Source organism: Prionailurus bengalensis, chromosome D2 (genome assembly GCF_016509475.1).
Source record: "Prionailurus bengalensis isolate Pbe53 chromosome D2, Fcat_Pben_1.1_paternal_pri, whole genome shotgun sequence".
Lineage (NCBI taxonomy): Eukaryota > Metazoa > Chordata > Mammalia > Carnivora > Felidae > Prionailurus > Prionailurus bengalensis.
Window position 1 is genome coordinate 59468062 of NC_057351.1, and position 20933 is coordinate 59488994.

Below are 20933 nucleotides of genomic sequence, written 5' to 3' on the forward strand. Positions count from 1 at the left end.
CGCGAGATCATGACCTGAGCTGAAGTCGGACGCTCAACCGACTGAGCCACCCAGGCGCCCCAATTGATGGGGTTTTAATCAGTCCATCACTTTGCTTCTGGTCAACCTTGAGCTTTGAGTGGCTATCCTCGGAAAACAGAGGGTTTGGGGATGGGAAGAGAAGTAATTCTAGAGTTTTGAAGACAAGTTAGGCATGGAGGGGAACTCTGGATAGCCAGAGGTCAGCAAGAAGGCACTGGGCATCTAAACTCCAAGGCAGTGCTTCCAAATCTGGTTACAGATTAGAACCACCTGGGGACCTTTTTACAATTACCATTGCCGAGGACATCTATCAAATCAGAATACCTGGGGAGTAGAGCTTAGACATTGATATTTTTTATAAACCCCTCAAACGACTCGTAAGTGTAATCAGGGCTGAGACCCCTATTGGGTACAGGAGAAGGGAATGCCATGGAATGAGAAAAAAGTGAAGGCACATGTGGACTATTTCTGGCTCCAGCCTGCTGTGTGTTACGATTACACATTATGGGGATAAGGGTTAGAAGAGCAGAACAGCGTGCTTAGAGAAGGGCATGATCCTTGTGCACTTTCTTAAAGAGGGTAAAGGGGCAGCTGGGTGGCTCAGCCAGGTGAGTGTCCAACTTCGGCGCAGGTCATGATCTTGCTGTTCATGAATTTGAGCCCCACATCAGGCTCACTGCTGTCAGCCTGTCAGTGCAGAGCTCGCTTTGGATCCTCTGTCCCCCTCTATCTGTCCCTCCCCTGCCTGTACTGTCCCGAAAATAAACAAATATTAAAAAAAAAAAAAAAGGTAAAACGTATAGACTGGGGAAAAATGGTAGAAAGCTGGATAATGCCAACTGTGGTAGAATAGTGTGATGGAAGTGTAAACTCTTCTGGTCTTTCTGTACCTCAGTTTAGCACTAAATAGTCCAATTAAGTGTCCTTAATAGCTATGAACCAGCAAGTATGAGCTTAGGTAGGCATTCCCAAAGATATTCTTACTCAGGGGGTATGTAGGAGGTTGATCACTGCAGCGTTGTTGGCAGTGACTGGGAACTGTAGGCTTTGCTGGGAGAGTGGATAGATAAAACGTGAGGGATAGACAACATCAGGGTACTATGCAGGATTAATTAGTTAATTTGTTTATTTTCCTTATTATTATTTTTTAAATTTAAATCCAAGTTAGTTAACATATAGTGTAATAATGATTTCAGGAATAGAATTTAGTGATTCATCACTTACAGATAACACCCAGTGCTCATCCCAACAAGTGCCCTCCTTAATGCCCACCCCCAGTTTAGCCCATCCCCCCACCCAACACCCCGCCAGCAACCCTTAGTTTGTTTTCATATTTAAGAGTCTCTTACGGTTTGTCTCCCTCTCTGTTTTTATTTTGTTTTTGCTTCCCTTCCCCTATGTTCATCTGTTTTGTTTCTTAAATTCCACATATGAGTGAAATCATATGATATTTGTCTTTCTCTGACTGATTTTGCTTAGTATAATACCCCCTAGTTCCATCCACATTGTTGCAAATGGAAAGATTTCATTATTTTTGATCCTACTATGCAGCATTTAGAAGCAACAGGTTAGGTGTACACATAGCAACATAAATGGATCTAAAAACCATAGGCACTGGGTGAAAAAAGTATGAAACATAATGAGATATATAAAACAATATTACCTATATATTATAACATATAATGACATATATAAACAGTATGTAATAGAATTAAAAATGTAGTGCATGAGGGGTGCCTGGGTGGCTCAGTTGGTTGAGCATCTGACTTCGGCTCAGGTCATGATCTCACGGTTTGTGGGTTCGAGCCCCACATCGGGCTTTGTGCTGACAGCGTGGAGCCCGAAGCCTGCTTTGGATTCTGTGTCTCTCTTCCTTTCTGCCTCTCCCCCACTCACTCCCTGTCTCTCAAAAAGAAATAAACATTAAAAAATTTTTTTAAATGTAGCGCATGAATATTTTTCAAGAACCATACAAAAAAAAAAAAAGATAAAAATTGTCTATGGGGGAAGGGAAAAGGGACCAAGCTATGTGCTAGAAGAGAACAATTAACAAGACAACTATTTTTAAAACTAGGATTTAAACCAGACCTTGAAAGATGAATAGGAAAGAGGGAGAAAGGGAAGACTTGTAGAAGTCTGAAATGATTACCACAAGCCAAGGCCAGGAGGCAGGAGTATACTGAACAGGTGTGTAGGAGAAATGTCTGATTGGAGCAGAGGGGCATATCAAAGCAAAGTGGGGAGTGAGGTGGGAGAGGGGACTGGATAAGATTGTGAAGTTCTGGAAAGCCAGACAAAGGAATTTAAACAAAGATGACAGAGACAAGAGAGGCAGAAAAGGATTGAGCAGGGAAGAACTGGGATGAAAGTCAAGTCTAAAAGACAGTATCATACGAGATGGAATAAGAGCCTCGAGTCAGAGGACTAGATTGGGGGTGAATATAGCGAACTAAGCAAATGAGACGGTGATAGTCTGGAATAGACTAACATTGGAGGTAGAGGCTGGAAAAGACATTTTGATAGATTACTGGCTGAATACAGACACTAATAGACCAGGATGAGTCCAAGAGTACTCTGAGGTCTTAAACCAGGAGGTTGGGGAAGAAATTAAGTCCAGTAGTAGGTGTGATTTCTTATACTGGAAATCTAATTTTTCGGTAAAGTGGAGCTTTAAAAGGTTCTAATGATTCAGTGTTCTCCTTGAGCAACTGCACCATAAGTAGGCCCATAAGTGCACCCATTTTAGAGTCGGCAGAGATCTTTGTTTTCTAGATGACAAGAGAAAGGAGCAGAGAGGTTCAGTTAATTGCCCAGTCAACAAATTAACTGGAGAAAGAATGGGCTAGAGCCAGGCTTCTTAACATCCAGTCCAATGACTAGTCCTAAACTATGTTGGATATGATAGGCTTCAAAATAAAGGCCGTGTATACTTGGATTTCTTGGTTTGACTGATCATGAGCAGTCAATTTTCAAGAAAAGATTTACCCTCTCTGTACCCGGTCCCTGCCAGCTTCAATCCATATGCATATGAACTGTCTAGCTCGTTGTGCTTTCAAGCAAAAACTCCTTGGGTTTGTTTTACTAATCCTTAACTTTACATGGCTGAACAAAGTGAGGACTATCACTGACTGCCAGCCTCATCTGGCAGTCTTTTCCTACTCCTTTATGGATAACAAAGTACAACGAATGATTTCTCAACAGAATAGAATATTAGCGTTTAAAAGATCTTAACCTCCCACCCAAACTGAAACCCTGTAGACGTGCCCAGATAGTCATCCTGCCTCTACGTGTTTTCAGGAATGGGGTGGCCCATTCCTCCGTCAGCACAGTTCTGATTAGTACAAAGCTCTGAGTCTGAGTCCTATGCGTCTGCAGTGTGGTTCGGGGAATATAGCACAGACCTTGGAGTCAGGAGGACCTGGGTTAGAATTCTGACAATGTAATTTGCTGTATGACTTGTGCAAGTTATTTATCTCCTATCAGTCTCTTCATCTGTAAATTAGGGGTAATAATGCCTATTTGGCAGCGTTACTATGAATATTAGAAATTACGAGTATAAAATTCCTAGTACAAAGCCCGGCACAAAGAGCTAATAAAGTGATAGCTGTTATTATTGTCATATGCCTTTTGATACTTTCAAACACTTGAATTTAGTTGTCGTGTTATTCCTAAGTGCTCTTATTTTTTTCACACTAAGCATCTACCAATGTTTTCTCCCTTGGTCAGCCTGGCCTTGTCTATGCTGCTGCATATGATGTTTTGTAGCACACGGCGCCCATAACTGAACGCAGTATTCTAGGTGTGGTCTGATTGCTTCAAGACAAAGACCACGAGCCTCTATCCCCCGGACACTATGCTTCAAGCTGCCTAGAACTCCTTAAGCATTTCTGGCAACTGTGTCACATGCTGCCCTAGTCCGATGAAAACTTCCAGGTCGTTTCCGTGTGAATGAATTTTTAAGTTTTCTCCATTTTGCAGTTGTGTAGAACTTTAATTCAAGAGTAAAACTTTTTATTACCTGAAAGCCTATTGTGTATTAAGTATCGTGCTGAGTTCTGTGGACAGAGAGATGACTAGGAATACCATATCAACATACCACACATGGGAGCTCCACAACTGGGTCTATCATGTTCACCAGTGAATCCCCACTTCTTAGGACGATGTCTGGACACAGTTATGGACTTATTGTTGAACAGATGAATAAAATAGTTTACAATGGAAATTTTTTCTGTAAGTGGAAAGGCATTTTCCTAATTCACTTATTTTATCAGTCCGGGTATTCTATACTAGCATATCACTTCTAGCTCAACCCTAGTGTTTTTTCCACTGAGGTAGACACAATCTAAAATCATACTGTCCCTTTCCAGGACAAACTAAATACTTACAAGCTTTGTTTGCTCGATGGCCATTATACCCCACCACTGAAGGCATTTTGTAAGCACTTTTTGACCCTTAATGCAGGCTTAAATCCCGGGGTTAGCAGTAACAGGCAATGCCTTCTGAGTACTAAACACTCAAAAATTTCCTGAGGTGAGTTCTCTCTGACCCTGACTTCTTGTGGGGGTAGAATAAGGTGCTCAGGGGAAGTGTGGGGTGATAGGTTGGAAGGACCTTGAAATGTGCACGGGTCCGTGAGGTGCTGCCAAGACCTCTGAGTCTTCTCAGTTTTTCCTAGCGTTTAGGCTACAGGTGAGGAAATCGTCGCCATCTTGATATCAAATGCCAGGCGAGCCGCCACTGGCGTCGCTCGGTAACCACGGAGACACCCGTGCCCCCTCCCGTTTCCCATCCGTAGAGGCTGTAAACTACGATTCCCATCAGCCTATTTTCTCTACTTGATGGCGAGTTGTCTAGATTTGCCTTTTGGCCGCCGCGACCGTGCCGCAGTGAACGGCGGGAGTTGCGGTTCGCGACTAGGCCTCGCTTTTTGCCGCGGGAAACTCCGGCACTACAAATCCCGTGAGCCAGTGGGCTCACGCATGTGCACGGAACAGTGGGTCCTCGTTGGCCCCCTGCCGGAGCCTGAGAGGTAAGAGAGGGCGGGGGAAGGAAGAGGAGGCGGATCCGGGAGCTGCGTTGGCTGCGGCCTGGCACCAAGGGGGCGGCCCCGGCGGAGTGCAGACCCAGTGGCCCCCGGTGATTATGGACCCAGCCGAGGCGGTCCTGCAGGAAAAAGCGCTCAAGTTTATGGTGAGGAGAAGGCGCAGGCCGGGGTACTGTGGAGGCGGTGGCGTTGGCGGCGTCGCTGAGGCTCGGGCCTGGGCCGCCCGTCTGCGGGAGGAGGGGGCAGCAGGACCCTGGGCCGAGGCCCGCGGCGGGGGCAGCTGAAGGGACGGGACGGGAGAGCTCCAGGGAGGCGGGAGGGGGTTGCGGAGAGGACCCGGGGGTGGGGGCAACAGCTCCGCCATCTTGTGGATGAGAGGCCAAGTGACAGCGGGAGCTTAATCAGGGAGGGGGCTCTGGGAGGCGCGCGGGGCCCTGGAGGGAAAGGGGCGTGGGGACAGTTACTGAAGAGCCGAGGAAGCCCGGAGGAGATACGCCGTGAGGCTGCTGGCAGGGCCTTCTCGGTGTCAGGGTTTCGGGTAAGGCCCAGGAGAGGAGGTTCGTTCAGGAGTGGGGAAGGGGAGCGAGGGATAGTGGAAGGAGAGCGTTGAGGCGGGGGGCATGGGGGGAACCGGCATGACGGGATGCAGATGGATCTAAGGGTGGAGGAGAGAAAGCCAGGGCAGGTGGGAGACTTGTTTTGTAGAAGGTGGGTGGGGGTGGTGGTGGTGCGGGGAGGGGAGATAGCCTTGCCTTCAGGGTACAATCCCAGCTTGGCCAGACTGGTGTTGACAAACTCTGGAAAGGAAGAGGCCATCCTCACGAGGATGAGGGCTAGGGATGGAGACCCAGGGTTGTGGTGATAGTCTATAGGACAGGAAGGGGGTGTTGATGGTGAGTCAGAATTACAAAGGTCACAAAAAGGGATACATACTCTATTTTGAAAGGAGAGGCTAATTATTGTAGCTAGGATGAGGTGATAAAACACAAGAGATTGGCCTGTCAGGGAAACAGGTACAGGAGATTGGGGGGAAATTAGTATCTAACAGAGTAAAATAAACCATAGTGCTTAATTGTAAAGACAGTAAAACATGGGGGCCTGGTGCGGTATCACTTTCTGGGGAAGGAAAGGCCATGGAGATTACAATCGCAGGGCTCCCAAGAAGTGATGAGATCAGTGGAGAAATTCAGGAGATAAAGAGGAGATGTAATTAGTGGAATAGATGTCAGAATTGGTGTTTACTTATCAGTTTTAGGTTGAAGCACTGTATGAACTTGGATTGGAATTTGTTGGGTGTATTTAAATCCTTTGGAGCCTAGTTCTTTAACTTTGTATCATGCTTTTCTTTGGCTGTGCTTGTTTGGCAAATTTGTATAGGCTGATATTTGATGCCTTTAATCTGATGCTTCTTGTATATCCTAGGTGTAAAACCAGACTTCGTGGTTACTGCTAAAGGATGATGGAATGCATAGATTGCTATCTTAACAGATGGCCTTAGGGATACTGATAGTATTTGCGGTGGAGTCCTTTTTCAGAAGTAATTGTAACCTCTCATTCCAAATCTCATTTCTTTGATAGTTATTTTGTTTCTGCCTGAAATACCAAAGCAAATCTAAATAAACCTGGACACTATTCTAATTGAAATTAGGCTTTAAACTGCCCCATTTATAAGAATACTTTTTCAGAGACTGGTCAAATTTACTGAAACTTTAGTGCTTTGAAAATCACCTACCTAAAGTTCAAGTGTATCATTAACAAAATGCCATTAGGCCTGAGGGAAGGTTCTTGAGTTTCTGCCACTGTTGAAATTCTAAAATATTAAAATTTTTTGGATTTTAGAAATAACAGGAAGTTGCTTTATATTTTACTTTATATTAAATAATCTCTGTGCTTAATAACCTGTATGTCAGCTTCTAGATTTTAGTTAGAAAATTGGTAGATGCTTATTTTTGTTTTCCTACTTAGAGGAATCCTGATCTTGACACTTGTGTCAGATTTAGGGAATAATGTGATTTATAGATCATAAAGAGACATTATGAGATCATCTTCTTTACTCTTCATTAGACCTCAGCCTAGGAACATTCTCAACTACTTGATTTTTGCTTTGTACCAGTGAGTTAATGTTTCGATAATGGTCTCCCGATTGAGTTAAAGTGGATCTGGAGATGGCCATGTAGTAGTTTGCAGCTTTTAGGGCACCACACATTATTAAATATTGAGTCAGTTTTCATATGGAGAAGCGAATTTTTTCTTTAATTTTAGTTACTTTCATTTTTGACCTTGCCTGCTATTTTGGCTGCTGCTGTTTGAGAAAAGACCAACTGGAAGAGCGTCACCAAGAATGACGCCTAAATAACCGAAGCAGAGAATGGAGAGTTAGAAATTTCGTATTTTTCAGCCCAGTCACAGTCTTATTATGAATCTGAGTAAGTCACAAGTTGCTTTTGGTCCCATTTACCCTGCTAAAACACGTCTCTTTACTGAGTCAGTTTTGAGATAGGAAGAACTTTTATTTCTGCTTGTACCAAGTCATTAGTGCACAATCCACATGGAAGAATGATCCTTTTAATCAAATTGAAATTTTTATATAGTTTTTGGATTGTTTGGGTCTTATTCCTTCCCTCAATTGCGAATTGTGAATGGCAATTTTATACAGATGCCCTGATTTCCATGGTTTAAGAAAATGTAAAATTTATTTAATATACCAACATGAAATACTCTCTTTCATGATTTTTGCTTATTACAACATTAATGTAGTGCTCTGATTAGGAATTTTACAGTAAAGTCTTATTAACAAGACTGCTAATTCAGAGTTGGCCATAATTTACACATAGTCTAGATTTAAAGTTTACCCTTGGATACTTGTCAAAAAATAGTTTAAGCAGAATGTTTAACTTTCAGAAACAAATGACATTAAAGCAGTAGTATACATTGAATAACCTGTATGCTAATATCTCATTCAGCTTTAGCAGGTCCTCAAGTACCTTCTTAATACTTGGTCGACAAAATTATAATTCAGAATAGATAAATGGGAACTGGAAGAGGGTCTGAGAAGAGAAATGAAAATGATTGAGGGAATGTAGGCACCATTTTCTGAGATATTAAAAAAATATACACAGTGGATGGAAAGAAGAGTTGAGGGCTGGATTTGAAGTTTATTTTAAAAAATGGACAGGATAAATGAGTCCCAGAATATTAGATCTGGGGAAACATTTGAACTTGGATGAAATAATTTTGGGGCATATAAAATATTTTTTATAGAATTGATAGCTAAGTTAAACAGTATAAAAGATAATTTGTGGTAACAGACCACCCCACAACTTAGTAGCTTAAAAAACCAACTTATTTCTCGCAAATCTGTGGTTGATGATGGGTTTTCTGTTTCACGTGGTGTTGGCTGGAGCGCCAGGATAGCTGGAATGTTCAGAATGGCCACACTCACATGGCTGACCATTGCCTGAGTTCAGTTAGCCCTGAAGGCCTTCAGTCCTACTTTATGTGGGCCTACTTTCTCCACGTGGTCTTTGGATTTAGTTAAGCATGGTGCCTGGATTCTAAGAAGGAACATTTTAAGAGATAGGAAGTAGAAGGCAATCAGCCAGTTCTTTTAAGTCCTTGGATTGGAAGTCTGAGAATGTCACTCTTGGTCAAAGATAGTCAAGGCCAGCCCAGAGTCAGAGGGAGGGGAAATAATCTCTGCCTGGAGACAAGAAGAATGAGGTGCGTAAACAGGGAAATTGCTGGGGGCCATGCCCTTTTGAGACTGGCTACCAGGGATGCTATTCTAGTTGGATGTTCAAGCTAAAAATACAAATGGGATCAGCCAAATTGTGAATAAAAACACTAGGTTTGCTTTGGAAGCATCTTTTTTTGAGGTTAACTTCTTGAGGAACTGACATCTCCTGCATGCCTTGCCTTAATAACATTACTGCAGAGATAATACCGGGTGAATTATATGATTCAGTAACTTCTTATTTGCTTGAGAAGCATATGTATCTAAAAGCAAGAAATTGCATTTTAAAATACTCAGATTTTTTCACTGTGATGGGCTTTTCCTTAAGTCAGTGAGATTGATTACCAGCTGGTTGGGTGAACATTTGAAACTAGTTCTTAGTTTAGTTGTCGGAGTTTCTGTGTATCTTTTACTTGTTTTCAATTTAAATTAGCCTTCAGTTTCTTTTTTTGGATACTCATATAGGTATTAGGGTAATTACGAATTAGTGGTAATTCTTTGTGCTAATTTTTTGAGTTCATGTTTGTGATGTACATAATGTATTACTGGAAGTGAATTTTTTTTAAGTTTATTTAGAGAGAGAGAGCATGGGGGAGGGGCAGAGAGAGGGAGAGAGAGTATTTCAAGTAGGCTCTGCTCTGTCAGTGCAGAGCCAGAGGCAGGGCTAGAACTCACGAACCCTGTGAGATCATGATCTGAGCTGAAGTGAAGATCTTGTCACTTAATGGACTGAGCCACTGAGGTGGCCCAGATGTGAATTATTAGTTGTAAAGTGAAAATTCTGTTTTGAAAGATTGTCAGAAAAAAAATTTTTTTTTTTTAAGTTTATTTATTTTGAGAGAGAGAGAGGGAGAGAATCTCAAACAGGCTCCATGCCATCCGGGGGTCTTGATATCATGAACTATGAGATCATGACCTGAGCAGGTATCCAGAGTTGGAGGCTTAACTGCCTGAGCCACCCAGATGCCCCAGATAATAAGTGGTCTCTTTTTAAAGTTCATTTTCTAATTTAGCAATAAAAAATTTCTGATAGGGTGCCTGGGAGGCTTAGTCAGTTAAGCCTTCCACTCTGGATTTTGGCTCAGGTCATGATCTCGTGAGAACCCCGTGTCCTGTTCTGCACTGATGGTGCAGAGCCTGCTTGGGATTCTCTTCCTCCCTCTCTCTCTGCCATTCCCCCTCTCGCATGCACTCTCTCTCTCAAAATAAGTAAACTTAAAAAAGACAGCACTTATTATTGTATATTATTTATATAGTGTTTAAATCCTGAAAGAGGAAGCAGATGAGAATTTTTTTTCCATTGCTAAAGGAAGATGGGATATATATATAAGATCTTGATCACGTATAGAAAAGATTATTTTATGGTAAATGGCATCACAATTAAAACGAAGAAAGAAAAAGGAAATCTTTGTGCTATTGGAGTGTTTTAAAATACCATTTACTTTCTAGCAATATTAAAAACATTTTTTTTGATGTTTATTTATTTTTGAGAGAGAGGGAGAGACAGAGTGTGAGCAGGGGACGGGCAGAGATGGAGAGACATAATCCGAGGCAGGCTCCAGGTTCTGAGCTATCAGCGCAGATCCTAACGCAGGGCTCAAACCCACGAACCATGAGATCATGACCTGAGCTGAAGTCGGACACTCAACTGACTGAACCACTCAGGTGCCCCAGGATATACTTGCCTTCTTATTCCCAAGCTATGATCTTACCTGACTTGACTCTGTCAGTAATGAGGTAACCACAGTAGAAGTGGGAGAGTTGTGTTTTTCTAAATTTTGTGTGTTTTTAAAAATATAGTTAGCCATGAATAGGTAACAACTATCATTTACTTATTGTTTACTATGTGCTATTCTAAATTCTTTTTTTTTTTTTTAAGTTTATTTTAATCTCTGTGCCTAATGGGCTCGAAATCACCACCTTAAGATCAAGAGTCGAATGCTCTTCTGACTGAGCCAGCCCTATGTCCCTAAATTCTTTATAGATATTATTTCATTTAATCCTCCCAATAATAGATTCAGTACTATTTCCATTTTCAGATAAGAAGACTCATTCCAGAGAGGTTAAGTAACTTGTACAAAGTCACTCTGCTAGCAAGGAGCCTGACATCAAATCCATGCAGTCTGACTCAACCCTGACTTACACTATTTTTAATCTTTGAAGAGCAGAGAAACAATGGAATATAATGGCATATTTCTTTGCTAGTCACATGATAGCTGGAGTGGAAGAGTTACTGTCCAGACTTATCTATAGATTTTCTAATCATTTGAATTACTGAGGAAGTGGAGTAAGACTTTATAGTTTAGTCACAGCATTACTGTATCAGTTAGCTGTTGCTGAGTAATAAAACCCACAAAATACCATCACACACAATGGTAGACATTTATTCTCATGAATATGTGGATTTGCTGAATATTGGATGGTATAGGCTGGGCTTAGCTGGGTGACTCTGGACATTGCTGCTCACTGAGGACTGTTAACATATGATATTCTGGGGCTCAGACTAAAGAAATGGTGACTTCTCAGGCAAAGCTCTTCTCATTACTACAGCAAAGGCACAAGAGAGCAAGCCCAATTATTCAAGTACCTTTCAGTCATTGGTTGTATCACACCTGCCAGTATTCCATTAACCAAAGCAAGTCACATGGGCAAGCCCAGAGTCAAAGGGCAGGAAAATATACTCTGCCCGTAGAAGGCATGGGGGAGGGAGAAACTTGCCCAATAATGCACTTCAATAACAATAGTCTGTACTCTAGTACACTTGATTTATAGAAGAGTGATAAAATGTTTACTATGACAGCTATTGTGCTTTCTTTCTGCTCTTCATTGTTATGCTGTCCTGACTAGCACTTTCTCACTTTGGTTACTGAACAACACTTTCTGGTTGGATACTTTCAGAATCACTATTTAATATAACAGGTGCCTTTGCATAATGTTATGTACAATTAAAAAAGAGCATAAAGAAATAGTTAGAGGGGCGCCTGGGTGGCTCAGTCGGTTGAGCTTCTGACTTTGGCTCAGGTCATGATCTCACGGTCCGTGAGTTCGAGCCCTGCGTCTGGCTCTGTGCTGACAGCTCGGAGCCTGGAGCCTGCTTCGGATTCTGTGTCTCCCTCTCTCTCTAACCCTCTCCCATTCGTGCTCTGTCTCTCTCTGTCTCAAAAATAAATAAACATAAAAAAAAAAAAAACCTTAAGAAATAGAATCTTGACTTTAATCCACAGATATGCCCTGAAAAATTCATCACTATTACAAGCTATTCTTCAGTCCTTGGGGAGGATAAAGTTGATGTCATTCCAGTGGCATTTGTAACAGAATTTGAACTGTAACAGAATTTGAATCAAGGTCATACATAATGCTTTAACAACTCCCTTGGTAGCAGGGTTAGAGCTCTTAAATCCCTTCTCTGCACCTAAACTTGAGGCTGCAGAGATATGGTACTGGTATTTTCAGATGTCTGGGGGAATTTCAGGCTTTCACTGAAAAGTCATAGAAATAGACCTCCAGGTATTATAGCATGTGGATAATACTTTTGCTGCTCAGATGCACAAATCCTTGTACTTGGGAACTAACACATTAGCACTAAATTGTTAATGTGGTTTTTGTGAATTATTGGATTATTTCAAATATTTCAAAATATTTAGTGACATCTGAAAATGTACTAGTAAACATACACACAAAAGCATTACTTGGGTGATTTTCTTTGCATTCTTTAGTGTTTTCTAGATTCTACAGCGAATGTGTATTGTTTTTAATAAGAAATTTAAGTTTAGTATACTGAGTGCATGTACTTATAAAACAAGTGCCTCAAATTAAGACCTGCACTTGATCATGGACTGCAGTGTAGCCAAGCTCATTTTCTTAACTGGAAAATGGGCTGTTATTAGTTTTACCTTCCTAAAAACGTTCTCTTTTTTTCTCCTTCTCAGTTCATTTTAAATTGTAAATTGCCATGTATTACGTATTAATTGATAATTTATACTGTTAAACTCCTATGTATCCAAGATTTTCATTGGGAATTTAGGACTGTGTGTTCCTAAATTGTGCTGGAGCACTGTGTTTTCCTTTTAAATAATACTTGGCATATTCAGTGGGTTGACAGCTGAAAACGAAGCCATGATAGTTGGCATGCAATGTGATTTGATAAAAATGTGAACATAAACTGAGTTGCAAAGCATTGTGTTACATATGGAGGGAGGTGGTTACGGGGGCAGGAGGGGATGAAGATACAAAATTAAATAAAACTTCTGTCTCCTCTAGAACTTCACAGTCTATTGAGAAGATAGGCATTTATAAATACCTCTTAAGGCACACCAGTAAGTGCCAAAATAGGGGCACAGAGTGTTACAGAAGTTAACGGAGGGGAAATCAGTTTTAACTGGAGAGATCTTTAGACTTTGTGGGAGAAGATAGCTTCATATTGGATCTTTAGAATAGATAGGTTTTGATAGACTTGTTTTTGAGGTGAGTAATTCCAGGAAGAGGAGGGAGTAGTTTGGGTAAAGGTTAGAAAATCAGGAGATGGGCAGGCACAGGTTGAGTAGATAGATACGACTTGAACATAGGTGCATAGCAGACAAGAAAGAAAAGAAATACTGAGTACTGGGGAGTTTGGATTGAATTATATTGAAAAATAATATTCTGGTGTACTTTGTGTATGTGTCTGTGTAAGCTTTTTCGAGAAGTAATTATATAAAAAAGCACATAAATCATAAATAGCTCATTCAGTTTTTACCCTGATCACTTAAAACATTTTTTTTTTTTGTTTATCTATTTTTGAGAGAGAGAAATAGCGCAGGCAGGGGAGGGGCACAGAGAGAGAGGGAGACCGAGGATCTGAAGCGGGCTCTGTGCTTACAGCAGAGAGCCCAATGAGGGCCTCTAACTCACAAACCACGAGATCGTGACCTACCTGAGCCGGAGTCAGACACTTAACCAACTGAGCCACCTGGGTGCCCTGATCACTTGTTTTTCTTTCTTTCTTTCTTTTCTTTTCTCTCTCTCTCTCTCTCTCTCTCTCTCTCTCTCTTTCTTTCTTTCCTTCTCTCTTTCTCTTTTTCTCTTTCTCTCTTTCTTAAGTTTATTTATTTTGAGAGAGAGTGAGCAGGGAAGGTGAAGAGAGAGGGAGAGAGAGAGAATCCCAAGTGCGCTGACAGTGCAGAGCCCACTGAGGAGCTTGAACTCACAAACCATGAGATCATGACCTGAGCCGAAATCAAGAGTCACCCAGGCACCTCAGTGATCACTTCTGTGTAAGCATTATCTAATATCTAAAGATTAGTTTTACCTTTATTTGTATTTAACCTCATATAAATGGAATCATTCCAGTATATATTCTAAGTGTCTGGCTTCTTTTGTCCCACATTGTTTGTAAGACGATTCATTCAGGTGTTTTTGTTAGGTGTAGCGTGTTCATTCTTATTGCTGTGTAGTATTCCAATGTGTGACTATACTTCGTATTTTTAGCCATTCTACTGTTAATGTACATTTGGGTTATTTCCAATTTTTGACTGTTGTGAATTGTGCTGTTATGAATAATCTTATACATGTCTTTTCTTGAACCTATGTACATATCTTTGTCGAGTATATATCTAGGAGTGGGATTGCTGGGTCATAGACTATGAAAATGTTTAGCTTTCATAAGTACGATGAAATTCTTTTCCATTTCACACTTCGAACAGCAGCGTATGAGAATTCCAGTTGCTTCGTGGTCTTGTAACACTCACTTGTTGTCTGTCTTTTTCATTTTAGCCATACTAGTAGATGAATGGTACTATCTCAGTGCTTTAATTTGCATTTCCTTAGGGACTACTGTAATCAAGCACCTTTTTAGGTTTATTGGCTCTTTAAATATACTCTTTTGTAAAGTGTCTATTCAAGCCTTGGTCATTTTTTTTTAAATTGATTTGTTCCTTATATTCTGAAAAATACAAATCTTTTGTCAAGGATATGGTATCTTTGTATGAACAGAATGTTTGTTTTCAGACTTTCATTTGAGGGATCAATAAAAAATGTCACAAGATTTTGTGTACTACCTAGGATTTTGTACTACATAGGATTCACGGGATTAGCAAGTTTTTTTTTTTTTTTCCTCTACATACCAGTACTTTAAAAACAATCATAATGGGGGGCGCCTGGGTGGCGCAGTCGGTTAAGCGTCCGACTTCAGCCAGGTCACGATCTCGCGGTCTGTGAGTTCGAGCCCCGCGTCGGGCTCTGGGCTGATGGCTCAGAGCCTGGAGCCTGTTTGCGATTCTGTGTCTCCCTCTCTCTCTGCCCCTCCCCCGTTCATGCTCTGTCTCTCTCTGTCCCAAAAATAAATAAACGTTGAAAAAAAATTAAAAAACAAAACAAAACAAAACAAAACAAAAAAACAATCATAATGGGGCACTTGCGTGGCTCAGTTGGTTAAGCCTCCTACTCTTGATTTTGGCTTAGGTCATGATCTCACGAGCCCTGTGTTGGGCTCCATGTTGACACTGTGGATCCTGCTTGGGATTCTCTGTCTCTGTGTCTCTCTCAAAATAAATAAACTTAAAAAAAAAAAAAAAAGAATCATCACAACACCATCATTTTATAAAAGAAAGAAATGCCACAAATAGCAAGGATATAATCTCAGGATAAAGGAAACTCTTTAGGGTAGGCAGAATAAACACCCCCCCCCCCCCCCATTCCCCAATTCCAAAAACCTGTGAATATGTTAAATTACATGGGAATTAGGGCGACTGATGGAATTAAGGTTGCTAATCAGTTGACTTTAAGATAGGGAGATTATCCTGGATTGTTCATGTTGGTCCCAGTATTAATCACAAGGGACCCTAAATGTGTAAGAGGAAGGCAGAAGAAGAGGTCAGAGTGATGCCATGTGAGAACTCAATCTACTGTTGCTGGCTTTGAGGATGGGAGAGGAGAGGCATGAGCTAAGGAATGTTAAGCAGCCTCTAGAAGCTGGAAAGGACAAGCTTGAGCCTCCGGAACAGAACATATTCCCACTGACCCCTTGATTTTGGCTCAGTGAGACCCATTTCAGACTTCTGAACTACAGAACTGTAAAATAATAAATTGATGTTGTTTTAAGCCACCAAGTATGTGGTAATTTGTTACAGCAGACACAGAAAACTAATACACTCTTTCTCAAGAGAAGATGGTTACCCTTGGAGTGTCTGGGTGGCTTAGTCCATTAAGCGTCTCACTTTAGCTCAAGTCATGATCTCACTCATGGCTTGTGAGTTCGAGCCCTGCATCCGGTTCTGTGCTGACAGTTCAGAGCCTAGAGCCTATTTCAGATCCTGTGCCTCTGCACTCTGTCTCTGTTTCTCTCTCTCAAAAATAAACATTAAAAAAAAAAGGTAGTTACCCTGATTGGGGTGTATATGTTGATAAACATGCATATATATATATATACATGCATAATATCAGTATCTTTTATCTTTAGTGTTTGATAACTACCAGTGCAGTCCTTTCTCTTTCTGTCAACATTTTATTTTGAATCAATCTCAGAATTACAGAAGAGTTTCAAATGAGACAAATGAAATTTTTTCCTGAATCATTTGAGTATAAGTTGTCACATCACTAAATGCTTTCGTGTGTATATTTTACAAATAAGGACATGCTACATAACTATAATAAAACCATTCAGAAATTTACAGAGTATAATTACAGATCTAACTCTCAGACCCCATTCAAACTTTGCTACCTGTTCCAGTAATGTTCTTTATAGCAAAAACGATCGAATCTAGAATCACACATTGAATTTAGTTGTCATGTCTCTTTAGTCTCCTTCAGTGTACAACAGTTCATTAGTCTTTCTTTGACTCTCATAACTATGGCACTTTTGAACATGATAGGCTAGTTATTTTGTGGAATGCTCCCTCAATTTGGGTTTATCTGATTTTTCCTCATGATTGGATCCAGGTTATGTATTTTTGGCAGAAATCCCACAAAAGTTATGCTCTGTTTTACTCATTGCCTCCTATCGGGTGACACATGATTTTTATTTGTCTTATCATTTTGTTTACTTCATTAAGGTGGCATCTGCCAGTTTCTTCTTTTAAAAATTTTTTTCTTTTGTAGTAAATATTTTATGGAAAGAGACTTTGGAACTAGGTAACTATCCTATTTTTTTCATCAGATTTTCAGTCCATTTATTTGTAACAGAATGGGCTTATGAAACCCTGTTTTATTTGATGGGCTATAGTCCATTACTGTCATTTATTTTTATCTATTTTTATTTTTATTTTTAATTTTTTAAAATTTACATCCAAGTTAGTTAGCATATAGTATAATGATTTCAGGAGTAATCCAGTGATTCATCCCCTACATGTAACACCCATTGCTTATCCCAACAAGTGTTCTCCTTAATGCCCCTTGCCCATTTAGCCCATCCTCCCACCCACAACCTCTCCAGCAACCCTCAATTTGTCCTCTATGTTTAAGAGTCTCTTACATTTTGTCCCCTTCCCTGTTTTTATATTATTTTTGCTTCCCTTCCCTTATGTTCATCTGTTTTGTATCTTAAATTCTACATATGAGTGAAGTCATATGATACTTGTCTTTCTGTGACTGACCAATTTTGTTTAGCATAATACCCTCACTCTAGTTCCATCCATGTTGTTGCAAATGGTAAGATTTCATTCTTTTTGATTGCTGAGTACTATATTGTATATATATATATATATATACCACATCTTCTTTATCCATTCATCTGTTGATGGACATTTGGGCTCTTGCCATACTTTGGCTATTGTTGATAGCACTGCTGTAAACATTGGGGTGCATGTGCCCCTTCAAAACAGCACACCTGTATCCTTTGGATAAATACCTAGTAGTGCAATTGCTGGGTCGCAGGGTAGTTCTATTTTTAATTTTTTGAGGAGCCTCCATACTGTTTTCCAGAGAGGCTGTACCAGTTTGCATTCCTACCAGCAGTGCAAAAGGGTTCCTCTTTATCTGCATCCTCACCAAATCGATTGTTGTTAATGTTAGCCATTCTGATGGTGTGAGGTGGTATCTCATTGTGGTTTTGATTTGTATTTCCCTGATGATGAGTGATGTTGAGCATTTTTTCATGTGTCTGTTGGCCATCTGGATATCTTCTTTGGAAAAGTGCCTGTTCATGTCTTTTGCCCATTTCTTCACTGGGTTATTTGTTTTTTTGGGTGTTGAGTTTAAGTTCTCTATAGATTTTGGATACTATATTTATTTTTTAAATGTTTATTCATTAAAATGTTTTTTTAATGTTTATTTATTTTTGAGAGAGTAGGGGAGGGGCAGAGAGAGAGGGAGACACAAAACCCGAAGCAGGCTTCAGGCTCTGATCTGTCGGCAGAGAGCCTGACATGGGGCTCAAACTCAACTGCGAGATCATGACCTGAGTCAATGTCAGATGTTTAACTGACTAAGCCACTCAGGTGCCCTAGATGTTTACTCATTTTTGAGAGCGGGAGCGAGTGAGCAGGGGAGGGGTAGAGAGAAAGGGGGATAGAGGATCCGAACTGGGCTCTGCACAGACAGCAGCAAGCCCAATGCATAAACCATGAGATCATTACCTGAGCTGAAGTCACACACCCAGCCGACTGAGCCACCCAGGTGCCCCTCAGTGCTGTCATTTATTTTGATGCTTAAGCTGTTCCCTGTTTAGCTTATGACCGTGCTTTCAAGCTGCTTCCTTTGTCTTTTTGATGTATTCCCATCATTCTTTAAGCATTTTCTTTCTTTCTGGTATAAGAAGGTATTATTATATTTAAAAAGGCTCATCTTGTATTTTTTCCCTCAGCCCTGGAATCAGTGATTTCTCCCAGTAGCCTTGGTTTCTTTTAGTAGAGAATGATCTTTAGAAGTCAAGATATGGGTGTTAGATGTACTCATTGCTATTGGGGTCTCACTGCTCCCAGGTCCTCTCACTGGACAGAGGTAGGGTATATATGTATGTGTAAACATGCACACCTGCATTTATATCACTATTTTAACTCTACATATTTATTTCAAACCATGAGTTCACTTTGATATGTCCAGTTCTAGTCTAACACTGTAATAGGTTTCATTCAGTAATTTTCTTAATTCCCTTTTCTGACAGTAAGTTGGTTTTCATTATCCTCAATGTATTTTATCAGTCAATTTCCCTATATGTGACCAGTTTCTTCTCTTGCTGCTGTTCCTGATATCTACCACATGGATGGCATCCTCACCTTACTCAGGCTCCAAAATCCCATATCAGGCTGCTACCTCTACTCCCTGTTTGAACATCTTTCTCACTTCAGGCTCTGATACCCTGCACTAGGTTGCTCTTCTCAGTCCATTTGGATTCCAGCACTCCATGCAGGGCTGCCAAGGCTGCCATATTCCTGTATGTACATCCTCTTTATCCTGCTAGCACTCTGACTTCCTACAGTAGATCAGTGCTGATCCCACCACCCCATCTTGTGTAGACATATATTGTGCTTAGCCCTGACTAAACTGGATGCTTTTTTTTTTTTTTTTAAATCTTGCGAAACAAACTGTATACCCATTTAACAACAATTCTCCATTTCCCCCTTCCCTCAGCCCTTGGCAACCACCATTCTACTTTGTTTCCATGAAATTGGCTACTTTAGATACCTCATATAAGTGGTATCCTATAGTATTTGTTTCTTGGTAAATGTCTTATTTTTTTTTAGCAGATGTCCTCAAGGTTCATCCATGTTGCAGCATATGTCAGAATTTCCTTCCTTTTTTTTTTTTTTTTTTTAATGTTTATTTACTTTTGAGAGAGACAGAGAGTGAGCAGGTGGGGGAGCAGAGAGAGAGAAGGAGACAGAATTCCAAGCAGGCTCCATGCCACCATCACAGAGCCCGATGTGGGACTGGAACTCAAACTGAGAGATCATGACCTGAGCCAAAACCAAGAGTCGGATGCTTAACCAACTGAGCCAGCCAGGTACTCCTCCTTCCTTTTTTAAGGCTGACTAATATTCCATCATATATAAACATCACATTTTGTTTATCCATTGATCTCTTGCCAGATGCTTGGGATCCTTCCACCTTTTGGCTATTGTGAATAATGCTATGAACATGAGTCTAGAGATAGTCTTTTTAAGGGGGTGTCTGGCTGGCTCAGAAGAGCATGCAACTCCTGATCTTGGTCATGAGTTCGAGCCCTGTGTGGGTGTAGAGATTATTTAAAATAAAATTAATTAAAAAAAGAGATAATGTCTTTAAGACCCTGAAAGGCTTTATTGTTTTACCTTTTTCTTTCTTTCTTTCTTTCTTTCTTTCTTTCTTTCTTTCTTTCTTTCTTTCTTTCTTTTTCTTTCTTTCTTTTCTTTCTTTCTTTCTTTCTTTCTTTCTTTCTTTCTTTCTTTCTTTCTTTCTTTCTTTCTTTCTTTCTTTTGAAATGTTTATTCATTTTTGAGAGACTGAGACAGTGAGAGTGGAGGAGAGGCAGAGAGACAGGGAGACATAGAATCCGAAGCAGGCTCCAAGCTCTGAGCTGTCAGCACAGAGCCCAGAGCAGGGCTTGAACTTGTGAACCATGTGATAATGACCTGAGCTAAGTTGGACGCTTAACCACCTGAGCCACCCAGGTACCCCACCTTTTACATTTAGATCTATAGTCCATCTGGAATTAATTAATTAATTAATGTTTGGTGTGAGGTAGAGGACAGAATTCAGTTTGTTTTTTAATCCAGTTGATCCGATGTCATTTATTGAAAAGATTATTCTTTCTATGTTGCATTGCAGGGTCACTTTTGCCATATACCACCTGTCTGTATAGCTTGTTTCTAGGACTCTCTGTTCTGTTCCATTGTTCTGTTATTCCTGTGCCAATATCATACTTTCTTAATTACTATATTTTTATATCACTTCTTGATATCTGATAGTATATGCCCTTCAGTTCCTCCACACACCCCCCCCCCCCCATTGTACTGGCTATTCTTGGCTTTTTGCATTTCCATACATATATTTGGAATCAGCTTGTTAATGTCCACAAAACATGCTGGTATGATTTTTATTGCATTGAATCTCTATATAAAGTTTGGGGAGAATTGAGATTGTAACACTATTGAATTTTACAATCCATGAAAATGGTACATCTTTCCATTTATTTAGGTCTTTAATTTCTCTATGTAGAGGTCTTTGTACATTTTTTGTTAGGTT

The 20933-nt window shown here is 40.4% G+C and overlaps 1 protein-coding gene across 6 annotated transcripts in view; it reads left to right on the forward strand.

Annotated features, from left to right (window-relative positions):
* The first annotated feature begins 4948 nt into the window (after positions 1-4948).
* The window catches only part of BTRC (beta-transducin repeat containing E3 ubiquitin protein ligase), a 181205-nt gene continuing 165220 nt past the window's right edge, over positions 4949-20933 (forward strand). For 2 of the 6 annotated variants that reach the window (XM_043597306.1, XM_043597305.1), the window contains exon 1: positions 5052-5211. In XM_043597306.1, the coding sequence (XP_043453241.1) occupies positions 5164-5211 (48 nt within the window). In that variant the 5' untranslated portion in view covers positions 5052-5163. Of the gene's footprint in view, positions 5212-20933 lie in introns of all 6 variants that reach the window. The other 4 variants (XM_043597308.1, XM_043597303.1, XM_043597304.1 and 1 more) reach the window with 4 other exon arrangements.